Source organism: Dermacentor silvarum, chromosome 3, assembly GCF_013339745.2.
Source record: "Dermacentor silvarum isolate Dsil-2018 chromosome 3, BIME_Dsil_1.4, whole genome shotgun sequence".
Taxonomy (NCBI): domain Eukaryota; kingdom Metazoa; phylum Arthropoda; class Arachnida; order Ixodida; family Ixodidae; genus Dermacentor; species Dermacentor silvarum.
In genome coordinates this window covers 141,020,902-141,038,751 of record NC_051156.1, presented here as the reverse complement: position 1 = coordinate 141,038,751, position 17,850 = coordinate 141,020,902, and the positions used below count along the sequence as shown (strand labels likewise).

The window sequence follows — 17,850 nt, the reverse complement described above, 5'->3', positions numbered from 1 at the left end:
CATTTCCTTTCTATAACGCTGCGAGCCCGGTACTTCCTAGTCACGGAAGGCTTGCGCGTTATCAGCGTGATATATACAGCATTCTCGACTGGACAGTAGCGAGCGCTGAGTTTTAAAGAAATGAAACGCAAGCAAGGCAGATGACGATTATCGTTTGGAGACCAGATACGACCCAAAGGGCGTCAACTTTTTTTATAGTGTACACTCAAAGTTTGCACCCTTTGGGTTATCTTGTCCCACTACTATACACTCTAAAAACAGTTACACCCTTTGGGGTGCATTTTTGCCACACAACAGTAATTGTCATCTGTCTTGCTTGCGTTTCCTATCTTGAAAACACTGCACTTGCTACTTTCCTGTCGAGAACGCTGTGTCACGCTGATAACGCTCTTGTCGTTCGTGACCGAGAAGTGCCGGGCGCACAGCGTTAAAGAAAGGAAAGCCACGCAAGTCAGATGACGATTATTGTTCTGTGGCAAAAATACGCCCCAAAGGGTGGAACTGTGTTTAGAGTGTATAATCGTCATCTGCCTTGCTTGCGTTTCCCTTCTAAAAAACTGCGCTCGCTGCTTTCCTGTCGAGAATGCAATGTCACGCTGATAACGCGCATGTCGTTCGTGACGTTGAAGTGCCGGGTTGAAGGGAAGGAAATGCGAAATGCGGGCAGGCCAGATGACAATCATCGTTGTGGTACAAGATAAGCCCAAAAGGGGGCAAACCTTTTTATGAGTGTACACTCTACAAGCAGTTGCACCCTTTTTAGGGCGTATTTTGTCACACAATACACTCTACAGTCTTTTAATACTTTAATACACTCTACAGTATTTTTTAATACGTTAACAACACCAAATGCGTAAGATTACCTTGAAATCCATGACGTTACACTGACGTACCGTGTTCGGGTCATTGTGCGAAATTTAAAAAAAAAAATAAAAAGTTGTCGCAGTTTCACCTGAAAGGCGAAGCATCAATTGCGATAGCAAATTTGTAGAGAGCTATACGGAGTAATGATATTAGCTTTATCAGCTGTATAAACTTGGACATGCAGCAGCACCGGCAACACGCAGAACTGTTGTCGACGCCGTCGGCATTTTGCCCGCGTTCGCTCAAAATGCGTGCGGCGTTGGTGACTGTTGCCGGAGCCTCTGATATAAATAGGCACTTGGTGCCGCAGCTAAACGTCGCCTCCCTTCCCTCCCCCTTCCCCCCTCCCCCACGGCCTCTCGCGCATCGGAAGAAGGCGCGTTTGCTCTACATATATGGTGATTGTAAAGGAGGAAAGAGACGCCTACTTCTGCAGCCCTTAAGCGAGCACGGCGCAGAACGCGCGTTTGTTCTCCGCCGTGCGTTCACTCCCCGTGAAAGCGCGCGTCCCTCGCGCCCTTTCACTCGCACATACAGCGTTCGGCGCGCGGCGACGATTTCATCTCCATTGACGTCATACGGAACCTCACGGCGACGGCGACGCCGACGGCAGAAATCTGCTTTTGAGTGTCCATATAATTGCTATCGCAATAATAATACTTTTTTCGTACTCAGAGAGGCATACATACATAATCATACATTTCGTACATCCAGGCATACAGGGTCGCAGAAAGCAGAACCTTTTGGGGCAGAACATGCCCATACCCCATGCCCATACCGGAGACGGAGTGGTTTGCGTGCCAAACCTGGGACCCGTGGGGGAAGCACTTAACGTGAAACTTTGACCTTAATTTTCTCTTCTAATAATCAACCTATAATCGGGAAATTAACAACAAAGTTTTCAAAGGCTGCTTTATCGGTCTAAAGTGATTTATTGTTTCGCTTTTGTCCTTTTCAAGAAAGGAAAGGAACGCAAGATAGATTATGATTATCGTTGTGGGAAAAGATAAGCAAGCCCAAATGGTGCAACTGTTTTTAGAGTGTAGCACCATAAAATGCAATATTTCTGCGACAATAGAGCAAGATCATGCAAAGCACTGGTAAGGGCGTTTATATATATATATATATCAGGCACTTAAACTAGAACAGGTGGTGTCCAAATCTCTGCCCCAAAGAGTGATGCTCTCGAGTGTTAAAATGCGGATCTTAAAGGATCTGCTTTCGCTGGTTTAATGCGGCGGAAGCGATCGTGAGAGCCAGAACACCATTGGATTTGTACAACACAATTATAACCTTTTGTTTACCACACACTTTGTCTTGTATCGAGTGGCAGTGAAAGTTCAAAGCGACTCTTCAAAAAGTGTCAGCTGCGTAATATTTATGTTGTTTCATGCAGGTGTTTCATGCAGGTGTTTCATGCGCGTTGCAGTTGACCATCTCGGAAGCCGCGCACAAGCAGTCAGGCTGGCGCTAGCTGCCTCTCTGACAGCATGTATTGTGTATGGCTTGCATTTCTCCACGTCTTATACAGTTCTTGTTTATTTCTTTGAACGCCATAATGGAGGTTGTTGTCTGATGTGAGAATGCTGTGCCGGTGAGAGAACATTCCGTCGTTGATTCGTATCGGATGCAATGACTCATCGCCTTAACATCCTACCTAGTCAACGAAAGTCTACATAGCACAAGCATGTCGGACAAACTGAAGGCGGCGTTGCAAGAGGAGTATCCGCTCCACTGGTTGGCTTGGCATAACGACTACGAAGCCCTAAAAACACTCCTCGAAAAGAGCGCAGTAAGTGGTCTTTCCCACTTTTGACTCGCCGAATGCTGAGATCGGGTCCAATATTAGCAAAGCAATCGAGTTACGAGATCTATGAGATCGCTACGAATGATCACGCGGACGGAGCTCCACTGTGTGTTGACGTAGTCACACTTGTCGATTTTCTTGGGCGTTGCAGTTTCGGAATTTTCCGCAAATAAAGAAGCGACTGTTGCGAAATAATTTCCACGGAAATTTCACTTCCTGCGTTATCTTTCGTTGCCCTACGCAATACGCCCCGTGCGTTTACCACTGATGTTTCTGTTGCTGACTAGTCATTAGAAACAGCTGTCAAATTACTTCCGAGATAACAAGACTCGTTAGCTTTGGCGTATGTACGCGTTCTTCGGGGCAGTTTACTTCGTCGTAGGGTTAATTGCTATGGCTTGTATTGTGTTTCATGTTTTTGGAAACTGGTAGATTTGCCTGCTGTCTCTGAAGAGCTAATCTTTATTGCCCTTGATCGCATTTGAACTGCTCAAAGATAAGAAGTTGCACTTGTCACTTTTATAGATGTTGACCTAAACTTCTTTGGCAGCTATAGGTACGCTGAAAGTGCTGTTTCCATTCGTTGACACTTTAAATACGTGGACCACTTAGCCACAGGTGAAGGTAGCCGTAGCTTATTTTACGAGTTCATTATATGTGATTGCATGTATGTGTTGTACATGCATACATGCAACAAACATACAAATATTGTGAAACATGTGATGAAGCTTGCTCCCTGCACAACCTCATTGCCTGCAGCATTGGGGTACAAGCTTGAATGTTATTTGGGCTTCCAGAATATAGAGATGTATAAAAGACTGTTGCTGGTATTGAAGCTAAGAAAAAGAAAATGGGGTGCAGCTAAAATTTTGTTGCAAGCTTGAAGCAGTGCCAGTGAAAAAAAAAGGCATAAAAGTTGTACTTGATTTTCAGAATGAGTGTGTTGTTGGAGCATACCGCACCTGCAACTTTTCGTTGGCATGATGTGCTTAAACTAACTAGTGATACTTCGATTCTGTTAAAGGCAGATCAGTAGCAGCAGTCTCCTCCTCCACCATCAATTTGTTCAGAACATTGGGGGGGGGGGGGGGATCTAATAGATGTATGTATTTATTAAAACCCTACCCTACTGGGTTTTTTGTTTGACGAACTTGCAATTATTTAGTTGGTGATTTTGGTGTACCTTCAGTAGCCAGTAATTTATCAATGTAACCCATGAACCATGAAAAAGTACCAGTGATGTTACACTTAATGGTATAAGGCAACTTGCTTATAAAAATACTACTGTTTTAAAGAACAGTGCATGTAATTAAATTTAGTGGCACACAGCTGAGATATGTCCTTTGCATCTTTTCTTAGTGGTAATTGTGGCATTAGCAGAATAATGCAAATTTATCTTTTGTATTAAGGTGATCCAACATAAATAAGGGTTCTTGAATAGCTATATTTTTAAATCGGGTGGAACATTATTATTATTAGAGCAAAATGACCTTTGAATATGGAATATTTCCAATTTCTATATAAGGTGAAGTACCATGGTTCTGTAGAGTTTGTTTGGCAATAAAATACTTATTTGCGTTATTGCATGGATACATCTTATGTCGTTAACAACTGAATTTCAAGTCAACTGAGATGCTTGCAAATGATAAACAGAGGGAAGGTGATGACAATGACTGTAATGAAAAGAAAAAGAAACACCAGTGTCACCAGATGCACACATTAGAGTGTAGAACCCTTGAAGGTGCCAAGTGTAATTCTCCAGCACTGCACATCATTTCAAAGGAAACCAAGCATGATTTGATTGGCCAAATAATAAATTGTCTTGCCTTAAACTGAGGACAGCAAATTTGTAACCTGCCAAAGACGAGACATGCTTATTTAATGACTGGAAACAATTGTTCAGAAGTAATTTCATCCGTGCGTTTGATCAGTAAGAGGTTCCCCTGCGCAGCAACTGGGATTCTCCTGCTGCAACTGGGATTCTCCTGCTGCTGCTGCAGTGATTTCTACACCTAGACTGTAACAGTTGTTGGCCCTTATAATATTGTCACGTAGTGACGGTGAAGAATGCAGTAGCGACAACTGTGAGTCACGTAATTCTTTGTTGGGCAAACTTGTGCCCAGCAAAACAAGTAACACTCAGGCGCAACAATAGCAGCAAGCAAATTCGGCGATTGTCGAAAATCTGATCTGCGCGTCAAGTGCATCGGCTTTTATACATGACTCATCGAAGGTTCCAGTGTAATCGCTGGTGCCTGTGTGCCTTCCAGAAAATACTACACAATTCGCAACGCGCATGCACTCAGATTACACAAGCTTCATTGACAACAGATAGAATCAACGAAAACCTTTGAGTAAGTTCCAAATCATGCAGGCGCATCTTGCGCTAAGTGATAACTTTATGTTGTTAGCGGGTGAAATGCAGTCCCCGGGAATAGGATAAATAAGTACACATGTGAATATTTGAACAGAAAAAATATTCAACAACTTTGAATTGTGAATTCTAGAATGGAATACGAATTGAATACCAAAGAATATTTTATTCATATCTAAAATTTTGGATATTCGCACGCCCCTAAACAAACACAATTGAAAAGTGTATCTCAAACGTACAGATGTGGCAGGTTGAATTACGTCTGCAATTTTTTTCACTGCTTCCATATTGAATGTTATATGTGGTATCTAGTTGCTGCAATCAAGTTCATTATTAAATTTTTTTCATCCACTTTGTTACAGTCATAGCAGAAATGAGGGAACCTGTTCAATTATTGTTATAAATTTTGCTTTCATTTTTTTCTTGTGCTAAGCTAGTACAGTAGGACGCAACAGGGACGAACTAGACACTGAATATGAAGCGGACATGAAGTGACACACGGGGGACAATATGGTCTACCCGGTGAAAATGCGGGATGTTATTAACGTTGAAGCCCGATGTACACGAAATAACATTTAGAAGAGCTATGAATTCGGCTAGTTGGTCTGCATCAATTTTTTCTTGCGCTAAGTTTCCGCTTCATATTCGGTGTCCGGTTCGTCCCTGTTGCGTCCTACTGTCCTAGTGCAAGAAAAAATGAAGGAACACCAACTAGCCCAATTCATAGCTCTTCTAAATATATTTTTGCTTGCTGTATTGAATGAGAAGAAAGGACACCGAGGGGCCCGATTTTTATTAATCATATCATGAGAAGCCAACCAAAAGACACCAAGGGCAATATGTGAAACTTACTTGTGCTTACTAATTGAATTAAAGAAATGATAAATTAATGGAAATGAAAATGGATGAAAAATATACTTGCAGCAGGTGAGGAATGATCCCACGTCTTCGCATTACATGTGCGATGCTCTTACCAGTCTGAGCTACCACGTCGCCGTCTTCCCATCCACTTTCTGGGGTATTTATGTTTGAACTTCACTACTAGAACTAACCCTGGGAGTGTTAGCCAGTGCCACCAGCTCACAAACCTTAGTGGTGGATGTAGGAACATCCTTTCTGCCAACTGGTCAATAAACCCACACATGCTAGCTGAAGGCATCAGTGTTGCCGGATTCGAGACCCTCGTTATGTAATGAACGAGAAGAAAGGGAACCGAGGGGCCCGATTTTTATTAATCATATCATGAGACGCCAACAAACAAAGATACCAAGGACAACATAGGGGAGATTACTTGTACTTACTAACTGAATTAGTGAATCAGCGGCAAGTTGTTCTTTCATCAATTTCCATTTCCATTAATTTATAATTTCTTTAATTCAATTATTAAGTACAAGTAATTTACCCTATGTTGTCCTTGGTGTTCTTGTTTGTTGGCTTCTCATGATATGCTTAACTAATCCAAATCATCCTTTGGACCATAATGGAGCTCTGCATGAGAAATGATGGCTCGTGATATTCATGTATGTGCACATGCATGGCCTTGCAGAGGTGTTCAGTACGTTTCATCAAGTGAAAGAAAAGGCAATGAAAAGATGTTTTCTTGGTAACCAGCCATGCATAGCCTAAGCAGATTGCCCCGCAGCTGAGGACATGACAGCGGTAAATACTTACTGTTGCAATTATTGTTTGTCGTTTAATGAGAAACTTAAAAAAATAGCATAAATGGCTCTCCTTGTGGTTACACTGCCATTTTATCTATTGGAAATGAAAGCTCTAGTAGGAAATGAGGCTCCTCACATGGCATTTCCAATGACACTGAACACTCCAAAGGAAAATGCAAGGCCACACCTATTCAGGTTGGCACATTGAAAGCTTCAACTCAGCAATACAAGCCATTTTAATCAGAAACTGAGACAGTTAGCTTACCAAATCAAAAGTCACACAATTACAGAAAATGAGCGCATAAAGGCATCTTTTTGCACTAGAGCTATATTTTGTTTTTTTGCAACAAGGCCACGAAGTTCTCACTGAAGCAGTTAATGGTGTGACAATAATCTTGGGCATTCATGCCACACATATGAACACTCTTGAGTGCTGTTAAATATTTTTGTGTCTGTAAAAAAAAAAAAAAAATTCGGGCTTAAGAGATTAATTTTGGTCTTACCCTCGCTGATCTAAAATGTGAATGTGTGCAGAGTCACCAAACATCTGTTCATGCCAACTTCCCTAGACATGCACTGCTAGGTGGGCATGTTGCTAACACTTCCACCTTCTTTTATGTCATCATTTTAGAGTCCCTCTGTAGGAAAACTGAAGGGCAGCATGGCAAGTAACACTTTGGTGGTATTCGTGCGCAGAATATGTGCTGCAACTAATCTTGGTTGCATTTGCTTAAGTAATCCAGTTTCTTAATGCCAGGTCTTGTTTTATGTCGTTGCAGGAAAACATTGAACGGCGTGACTGCCGAGGGAGGACAGCCCTCATGCTGGCTGTCACGCTGGGCCATCTTGAAGCATCAAAGATTCTTCTCAACCATGGTGCGAACGTCAACGTGGAGAACAATGACGGCTACACAGGTTCTGCTTACTTCGCATTACAAATTTTACACTTAAAAGACTGCTCACTGAGATGCCAAGTGTGTAGATCATGGGGCGACGATTGTGTCTGCAAATAGTAAAAGCTCGATGATACGAATCTCACGGGGTCACGAAAAATATTCGTATTAGCCGAAATTCGTATCATCGAAACACAATTAAAACTACTGTCGAATCTCGATAATTCGAACTCGAAGGGGCCCGAAAATTTGTTCGAATTAAAAGGACGTATTTTTGAAGTATTCGTGCACCATAGCATGATGCACGAACGGTGCGAGTCGTGAAATATCGCGGCGCGCAAGCGCATAGCAAGCGCGGGCCACGAAACTGCCCACGCCGGCTAACGGTCGCTTCCCGATAACGACAGAAAACGAAGCTTCAGGGAGCGAGCGGGCGGCGCCGGCACACGGGTGCGCGCGGAGACCGTCGAAGGTGAGGGAGGAGGGCGGCAGGGAAGCGGATTTGGCCGCGTAAACTCCGCCGCTTCGGTGGCTCCCCTCGCCCTCCCTCTCAACTCCCTCGTAGCTCTCTCACCTTCGACTCCGTGCGCACATCTCCGTGCGCGCCCGCCGCCGTGCTGGCGCCAGCTTATTTTAGCCGCCCCCTGAAGTTTCGTTTTCTGCCGTTATCGGGAAGCAAGCGTTTGCGGGCGTGGCAGTTTCGTTGTCCTGACTGTGCCTCCGCCGCTGCTTCCCTCTGCGCTGCTGCCGCAGCGTGCAAGGTCAACATGTGACTAGAAAATAGAGAAGGGTTCACTGCCATTTTATCCGCGTGGCTGAGACGTCGGCACTATTGTGTGCTAGAATACGGTTGTCTAGAACACTCTAGTCGGCACGTACACGCTTGGTCCGATGCGACGCAGAAACGGCGACCTTGTAATTTGAGAGAGAAGGAAATTTCCGCCGCGGGTTCCTTCGCGCGCGGCATTGAGGGGTCTCTCCTGAGCTTTTGCTCTATGGCGGTGTCGGAGCAATGCCGGTCGGAGGCGCCGCCGCGTGATTTGGCGCGCTGCTAAGAGCATTGTCGGTGCGCGGTATGTTTGAAATAAGCGTGTTCGAATTCGCTTGCTTCGCGTTGACGTTGAACGAAAGCACGTTTTTCATGATAGTCTCGCTGTGCAACAATTGTGCTCAGTGTTGATGTTGCGAGGCCTAGCTCCTTAGCCAACTCCGTCCGCTTCCTCTTGGGATCCTCATCGACCTTTCGAAGAATGTCTAATTTCTCTTTAAAGGAGAGTGCTTTCCGCTTGCGAGACATAGCTCGCTGCGACTAGGCAAAATGGCGCAAACACGAAGAACGCGGCCCGAAGCGCAGCAGCCACTCCATCTGACGCAGAAAAGGAGGAAAAGTACAAAAGCACCAAAAGCGCCACCGCTTCAAACTCTTCGCGCCCAGTCGCGGAGTCCACGCTGTCTGGCGCCGCGCCTCCGCACCAAAAGAGAAGGAGAGAAAGCGCGTGACTGCGCGCTGTTGTCTTTCGCGACCGTCGGTGGGGCGCCGCTTTATTCGTATCAACCGACGCAGGCTGAAAATCGATTCGTAACAACCGTTCTCTACCACGTTGCAAAGTAATGGGGCTCGGCCGGGACCACAGAAAAATTCGTATCATCCAGAAATTCGTATTAGCCGTGATCGTATCATCGAGCTTTTACTGTATTAAGGTGGTGTATGCTGCGAAAACAGCTGAAAATGAAAAAATAAAAAAGGAAAAAGGAAGAAAAATCTCGCCAAGCCTTCATCTTGAAGGGGCCACTTGGCCCACCAGCAGAGTGATATCACAAGCATGGCACTTCCACTTCAGAGGCCTGCAGTGCACAGATTGTCAGCAAGAGCACTATTCCTGTGAAACAGCGCACAAAAATGACTCTGGTAATGTGCCTTGCAGCAAGAAAAGAAAGGAGACAACAAGAATAGTAGTAATAATAGCGGGAGAGAGCATCAGCTGCAAAGAGGGTAGCTAACTATCTTGCTCCATGGCTTCGCAACATTTTATTTGCTTCCATCTGAGCTACTAGTAAACCCTTCCTTTAAAGGAACGCTAAAGGAAACTATTAAGTCGAGCTAGGTTGAAAGATTAGGCTTCTGTGATAGGGAATTCCTCATTTGCAGTGAAGACAAAGATTTTGTAAACAAAAATATTATGAAAAAGAAAAATTAGAGTGGCGCCGCCTGTTGCGGACTACGGTACCTCTTGTATGCGACTTCAGCACTTTTGATTCACCGAGAGTGGCTGCTATGTCCCACCGCCGCGAGTTGCTATCCTGAACAGAAGCAGAACCGCAGAGCGACTTGCGTAGGCAGAACACCTGCAGCTGCCAAGCAGAACACATTGTGTATAGGGCTAAATAAAGAGTTCCTAAAAGCCATTACAATGGCATAGACAAGAGTCACGTGAAGATTACATTATCTTTTCCGTCTTGGCGCAGGCGGTTAAAAGAAGCAGCAGCGCAACCTTTAATGGCGGCAATTTTCCATGCAACAAAGTGATATATTGGCACACGGAAAACGATCGACTTCTAGATGATTACCCTGTCGATCCAGCTCGATTTAATATTTTGCTTTAGTGTCTCTTGAATATCGTTGCAGTATAATGCTCACTGGACGGCAGTTTACAGCTTATAGTATATAAGGAACATTTTTGACAGAGCCTAGTTAGGGGAGCCATTTGACATCTCGTTCAGCGTGAACAAGTGCAGTGCATACAGCTACTTGTCACATTCATCTAGCTCGAATGTTGTCTTGTGTCTGTAGCAAAAGGCAGGCAGGCAGGGGTGTTCTCAGAGTGATAACAAACTTGGAAAGAAGGAAACTCTTTGTTGGGTGAACTTGAGCCTGGTAAACAAAGACACTCTTTGAAGCAGAGATAGTAGCAGCCCAGCTGGGCATTTTCTTGCACAGAAAGGACCCAAAATCTGGGATATACAGTTGTTTATGTGGTGTTATACTCTTGAAAACAGCAGTACAGTTCGGAGACAAAAGAAAAAAACAAAAACAGTATTAATAAGGATTTTGTTCTTACTATTAACTAGCATTTTTCTTCCCTACATATTAAGAGATTTTTGCAAGACTAATGCACTGATCTAAAAGAGCTTTAGGGCTCTTTTTTTTTTGTTTCTTTAACCCTTTCAGCATCATTGACATACCGTTACGTTTCCGCATTTCTTTTCCGCATTTCTTTCCCGCCATGTTCCTTTTGACATTCCTTTTGTTAGATAAGAATGCGAGTACCACCCCAAGAGAGCATTTGCCATTATCCGGGTCATTTCTTCATTTCTGCACAACCAAAAACAAACCAATCTGTTCGTTTTATATCTGAGAAAAAAAACCCAATGGGCTGGGTGTGCATCACCTCCGAAAAAAACCCAACACTGAAAGGGTTAAGATTAGCTGCAAGTACAAATAGCTACCAGTGAGCACCATGGTATCCTCTGTGGGGCTTTTCCTGTCCTCACTACGTATTATTTTTATTTATTTATTTCCTTCACAGTGGTCCATGAAGCAGTGAGCACAGGTGACCCTGAGCTTCTGGCAGAAGTGTTGACCCGGCGAGACCTCCAACGCTACAGCACATCCGTCGGGGGTATCCCTGATCTCTTGAAGCGGATCCGGGACGTGAGTGTTGGCTGCACACAGGCCTTCCAGTGGTCCCTGCTGCTGCTTGGCACTTACTGCGTGGTCTATCATATGCGATACACATAGAACGACTTCTAACGTGATACAATTAATAGAAAGAAAATCAGCACATATTGACCCAACATCTGTGTCATCTTTAGCAATGAAATTCATAGTGGCTGTAGCACTGGAAATAATTTTTTAATTTTTTTTTCTCAAAATACGGATGCTGGAAACTCGTCACACAATGCATAAAAAGTTTGTTAATAAACAGGTTATTTTTATAATTCTTGCACTTGAAAGCAGTTGCGGGTTTGCTCATTATCAGTCTACTCTGATATTTTGAATGAGAAAGACATTTCGGCACTTCTGTGAGGCAAGCGTTAATTTCTGTATCATATATATATATATATATATATTGTATGTTATTTTGTGGACGAGAGCTATGGTTTGTTTTGTTATGAGAAAATAAGTTTGGTAGCAAAATATAACATTTTGACACGCTATATACTGTTTATTAGCAACATTATTGTGATAACTACGTCACAAAATGAAAATTCCAACAGTTTCTACAATATATGTAGCGTGGTGGGTCTAGCCATGTTCCAAGAGCTAAAGACAAGAGCAGCAACGCAGAATGCTTGAAGCAGGACGAAGGTAATATATTATTGCTGTTTTTGTAATGCTCTTAAAGTCTGCGCAAAGCAATAACTCACAAAAAGAAGTGCACTAAGGGATCCGGCTTAGATATTCTTCTTCTTCTGTTGTTTTCTTGACTCGTGTACAGTGTTTTATGTTAATGCTGATTGACTGTTTTTTTTTTTTTTATAATATTGTGGCACATTTTGTTACAAACTTCGTGACAATATTTTTCTTTGCCAAGCAATGATGAGTAGCCAGTGCCATATAAATGTGCCAACCTCTCCTACTACATCATGTCAGCAAAAATAAATAGATGAATAAATAAAGCCTATAATTTAGTCAATCAAATATGGCATCATCAATTTAACAGAAAATTGTACGGAATAATAGGTGCTGCGAGAAACACACGCAATTTATTGCAGCAAAGTTTCAAGTCTTTTTTAATGGTTATGATATTTCTTGCATGTTTTGCATGATCAAAACGTGTTTCTGTATTATTGCAAGATGTACCTGTAAACCTGTAACTGGGGGGCATACTGTATCATAGTGACACGTGACACTTTTCACTCACAAAATCGCAACCATGGGTTTGCTTAGAATATTGAAGTGTTTGTTCATTTCTGGCATAACTAAAGCCTGGCCAAATTTTTTCACAAGAAAATAAAAATTTATTCATTGAGGGGTTAAAGAGTTCTGCAACTGTTTTCCAAATTGCTTGTAGTTTGAGAAATATGTTGCCACAAGAACTGGAATCAAATACTGTATTGTCACAAATGTGGCATGCCCATGGATGTAAAGCATAAGGTGATTCGAGGTAAAAAAAGAAAAGTAAATTGTGTTGATTGCAGTGCAGTTTGACGCTGCTTGTGCCCTTCAGTCACGTATTATGTTCACTAGCAGGTAAATCTTTGGTATTTGCACATGGTCACCTTTCAAACATGGGGCAGGATCAATTGAAAAAAGAAAGGAAAAAAAGAAATCAAGCCAGTAGCATGAGTATTGAAAGTTCCTGGTCCGTCGTTGTAATTGCAAATATACTTAGTAAATCAATCTAAAATGGCGCTGTCATTGACACTCTGCTGCTTGTGGGGTCTAAGGGTATCACATGAGCTCCGACCATCACAGGTTCGAGCTTAGCGAGCCACAGGGCTGCGTCAGCTGTTGCCTCTAGCACGCTGCTGTGTGTGCGCTCAGGCTGCAAAGAGGCTACCGAGCACTACGCAGGCAAGACCACAGTATTGCCCTGAGTTAGCGGAAACCGTTTATTGTCTCCGGCGGCACCCAACACTGTACAAGCTCCCCCCCCCTGAAAGAAGTTCCTGGCTATGCCACTGGTGACATGCCACCACCAGATTTCATTATAGCAAAGCTTTCCTTGCGCATTCCACACGGTGTACTATGTTTAAAGACTGACAGACTGTCAGCAGCCACCATTAAACATGCCTTTCTTGAGAGGCGAAAATGGATGAGTGTTAGCTCTGCGGACGTTCCATAGATAAGTTGGAAGGTGAGATAACCTAAGCGCTTTTTGACTGTAAGGCAGTGCAGTTGGGCATTCCTCCTTTGTTCTACAGCTTCACTTTTGACCTTTCAGGGGGAACTCAAAAGTGCTCAATAATGGAGGGTGTTGAGGGGATGCAGTGTTTGTTTTGCCAAACACTGCTATCTGGCGAGAGCTTGCACGGTCACTCACCTTGTTTGTGGGTGTCTGCACTTTTAGTGCCACTGAACTTCATTAGTAATCTGTTCAGCGTTTTACAAAGCATCTTCACTTAGGTGTCATCAAACAGGCATTGTGTCGCTTCCCGGTTCATTTGTCTATTTTTTTTTAGCAGTACCAGGGGGCCGTATTCTGAAACGTTCCATTTCGGCGATAGTTCGCGTAGGCGATAGTCGTGTTCAATAAGGCAACCGGCTGCTTACCCGTGACGTCAGCATGCACTACCAACACGCGCACTCGAACGCTTCGCAAAACACACGAGAGGGTGCACCGTGCGAGTGCAGAGTGGTATGTGGAAAGGTGTAATGGTTCCAGGGCTTACATTTGGAAATGCGGTTGTTTGCTTGAAGTCAGGAGTACAATCAGGACTCGATGGCAACCAAAGGTCAGTGGGACGCCTCGCGTTGGGCGCCCACGGGAAGACTACGAATGAAGCTGTGCAGGGTGATATGAGCTGGACAAATTTTGAAGCAAGGGAGGCTCAGAGTAAAATTTATTTTGAAGAACGACTGAGGAAAATGGAAGAAAGTAGATGGGGTGCAAGAGTATTCAGGTATTTGTACAAGCAGAACATTGACTCACAGTGGAGGAAAAGAACTAGGAAGCTTACCAGCAAATATGCGAGTGGTATGGCCAGCAACATGGCAACAAAAAACGTTAAATGCAAAGTAAGAGAGGCTGAGGCAAGGTTATGGGTGGCGGCAATGGAAAACAAACCTGCTATGATTAACTACCTCAAAGGAAAAATAGAAATCAGGAAAGAAACAATTTACGGTAACTCAAAGGGAAGCTCCTTACTTTTCGAAGCGAGAGCAGGATGCCTTAGAACGCTTAGTTATAAAGCCAAGTACACCAAGGACGGAGCTGCATGTGCTTGCTGGGGTAAAGCTAGAGAAACGGTGGAACATGTTTTATTGGAATGTGAAGAAGTCTACCCAGCTGCAAGTCTAGGCTCCTCTGACCTCCTTGAAGTCCTTGGGTTCAGGGATAGCACGGGCAAAGTTAACATGTCAGCTGTAGAGATTAGTAAGAGGCGGTTGGAGGTTTGGTGGCAGAAAAGTAGGGAGACCACAAACAACGAAGACGTACAGATACAGAGTTCCCAGTAATGGTTCAAAAACATTGATGCCTGGAATTCTTTGTATTTGTGTGTTGCTCAAAAATAAAGGCCGGACATTAGGCAAAATAATAACAAGAGCTTGGTGGCGCAACCCACCACCCCGTTTCAAAGGGGACGCTTATAGCATCCATCCATCCATCGAGTGGCTCAGGTGTGTTGTTTTCGAATGTATCGGCCGCAGTACGACACAGGCGTGTTCGTTTATTCAACATGTGTCAGGAGCACGCACTGACACCGTGACGTCAAAATGACGTACACTGGAACTACTAGCTGGCGCGACTTATATTTTCCGGTTTTGCCCAACCAGCCAATCAGCGCGCGCCTGAAAGCGAAAAGCGAAATATCGCCGAAGTGGAACGTTTCAGAATACGGCCCCAGAGTAATACTTACACATATTCTCAAAGTTATAGGAATACGGCCTTCACTTATATCCACCTATTTTCTTTACGTCTATTTTATTGTAGCTTACCTCTCCTCTATCTTTTCCCTTAGCCTGTATTTTTTCCACGGCCACAGGACAGCTCAGGTGTCCACTGTGAAGTGAGACAGTTAAAATTTCCGTGGCTCTTCATGTCCTTCCCACTTTTGGCCTTAATACAATAAACTCCTACTACCAAACTTTACCACATGTTTTTCAAACATAAAATGATTAATTTATTTATTTTGAAGGACCTTACTGAACCCCTTCATGGGACACTGAGCAAAAGGGGCCTTGAATAAATTGCACAAGTAAAAACTTCACATTAAAAGCACATAAAAATTAGCGGAAATTGAGTACATGAAACCATATTTAAACCAACAGCACTAAAGAGTAGAATATAAAAAAATTAATAAACATATCAGTGACATGCAACCAGCCGCCTAAAAAGAAAGTAGAAGCACAATTCAGTAAAGATTCGAAAGATGGAAACTGGCAAAATGCAATAGTTGACTGAGAAAAGGAAATACTACAACACACAATTCCTTGGAATAGGGAGGCACAAAAAATTACTTCGATTAACCGCGAGTATGCATGTTGAGCAAACTGCCTCAATTTATCTGTTAGTTCCTGTAACTGTGCTATCTGGAAGCTTGTCGCATATGTAAATGGCATGTGGAAGTGTTGATGCGCTGGTAATGTCGTAGGTGCTCAGTTTAGGAGCTTCTGTAATCTAAATGACACATGCAACAAAGCTTCCAGGTATAAAAGACACTAAAATTTGCCACGAAATGCCGGACTTGGCGTCATATCAATTAACGTGACAGGTAGGATGACATTGCTCATTAAAAAAAAAGTTCTAATACCGAACCTGGTTTGTAGAAGCAAGTGTCATATTAAATTATTTAGGGGCACTCTAACGCTTGTCTATATTTTTTTCTAAAGCTTAGAGGCCTGGGACATTCACTAATGCAAGAAAAAAAAAAAAGAAATGCAGAGAAATTTAAAAATAGAGCAACAGAAAAATGTGGTGTCAGTTCCCCGTGAAAGGTTCTGAAGAGGAAAACATAAAACATAATATGTTGAAGTTCTTTGTTTTATTTCTAGCAACTATGAAGAATGCCCCCCCCCCCCCCCCTTCCCTTTCTTTTTTAATTTTCTTCAGACCCCGGACTTCTATGTGGAGATGAAGTGGGAGTTTACAAGCTGGGGTAAGTCAACCAAGGCATCCTACTAAAGTTTCTGTGCATGGAACTTGTGGCTTCACATTCAGCGAGTCGCAAAAGTAGCAGCAGGCTGCTCTGGTTTTGGGGCTTTCCAGTCTGCACTAGGTACTTTTCAACTCGCTGTTTCAGAAAGTTGCTGTAATGTGCGAGGTTCTCAATAGGCATTAACATATATTTACACATGCTTCTGTACAACATCTTTAGGTGAAAAACGTTTCACCAACACCCACAAGAGTGGAGTCTTCAAGCTTCAAACGTACCTCTATAAGATTAAAAAAAAAAAAAAGAAACATTTTGTCATGTACAGTACAACCTGTCTAATAGATTATCTTGCTTGGAATGTGGCTGAATCCCAATCTCGGTGACAGTAGCAGCATGTGAAACATGCTTTCTTTTCTTCTGGGTTCTATTTTATGACCCTGGGACAAACTTATTTAGAATGGTGCATTCTACTGTATCATTGTGTGACCTACTTTGGACATACCCTGGGGAAAAGGCAATCGGTGAAGGTGTACTTAAGTGTGTGAAGTTCTTACCCCAACCCAAAGACTTCATTATGAACGATGACTCAAGCACAATATATTTCATTAGTCACTCTTGCAGTATCTGCATGGAACGGACCTCCGGGCTCACATGTGAATTCATTCCCACATTATGCTGCATGGCAACCGAAGAGACATTAAAAACAAAAATTGTTTTTTATTTCAATGGCTCTGAGGGCCACAAATGGCGCAGTGGGCATATTTCTGCATGTATCTGTTTCACACCTTGCGCTCGTTACGTTAAATGTGATAGCATTTATCTGCATTGTAGGAAGTCCTTGGCGTGTGCTGGCTTGAAGCACGGTGTCCATGCGGCATCAGCGCAATGACTGTGAGCAAAACTTGTCAACTAGCAGAGGGGCCTGTGTAGACCATATTAGTTTTGGTCAGTGGGCTCCGCAATCGGTTAAATTCAGGGCTGTTTATGCAAAGATCTTTCTGTTCCGGTGTGTCTGTTACCAAAATAGCACACACACATGTGTAATCTAAAGTCACTCCGTGCGATTCTCCAAGCTGTTGCGGATTGGCTTTGGCACATGTTGAAAGACCTCCGAGCTTAGAGCATCATTTGTGAAATCACACTGAAAAACCTAAAGATGTGCTGCCACGTTAAGCACATGCGTGTAGCTAGCGACAGCACAGCAAATTCAGACAGGCTGTGTCACATTTCATCTACTCACCCCAGTAGTCATCTTCGTTACAGTAATGTATAGTAATGAAGTTAAAATTTTTCTTTGCAAAAAAAAAATGCCACAGTTGAATCTCATTTAGGCCCCAGTTGAAAGTTTCGTGAAACGTGTTGAAATGAAATAGGACGCAAAGAGAGGATCGACACTATAAATGTTGGACTGTCGAGGACTCGTGTCTTCTTGTTGTGTCCCATTTGATTTTGCACAGTTATTATGTTTCACGAAGCCAGCAACCAGCAAGC

At 43.2% G+C, this 17,850-nt stretch overlaps 1 protein-coding gene across 2 annotated transcripts in view; it reads left to right on the top strand.

Annotated features, from left to right (window-relative positions):
- The first annotated feature begins 2,345 nt into the window (after positions 1-2,345).
- The window catches only part of LOC119445846 (ankyrin repeat domain-containing protein 13D), a 77,708-nt gene continuing 62,203 nt past the window's right edge, over positions 2,346-17,850 (top strand). The window contains exons 1-4 of one of the 2 annotated variants that reach the window (XR_007466045.1): positions 2,346-2,656; positions 7,486-7,621; positions 11,127-11,251; positions 16,317-16,362. Coding sequence is in view for 1 of the 2 variants with exons in the window: in XM_037710149.2 (XP_037566077.1) it covers positions 2,552-2,656; positions 7,486-7,621; positions 11,127-11,251; positions 16,317-16,362 (412 nt within the window). In the remaining variant the exon portion in view is untranslated. The remainder of the gene's footprint in view (positions 2,657-7,485; positions 7,622-11,126; positions 11,252-16,316; positions 16,363-17,850) is intronic. The other variant, XM_037710149.2, reaches the window with a different exon arrangement.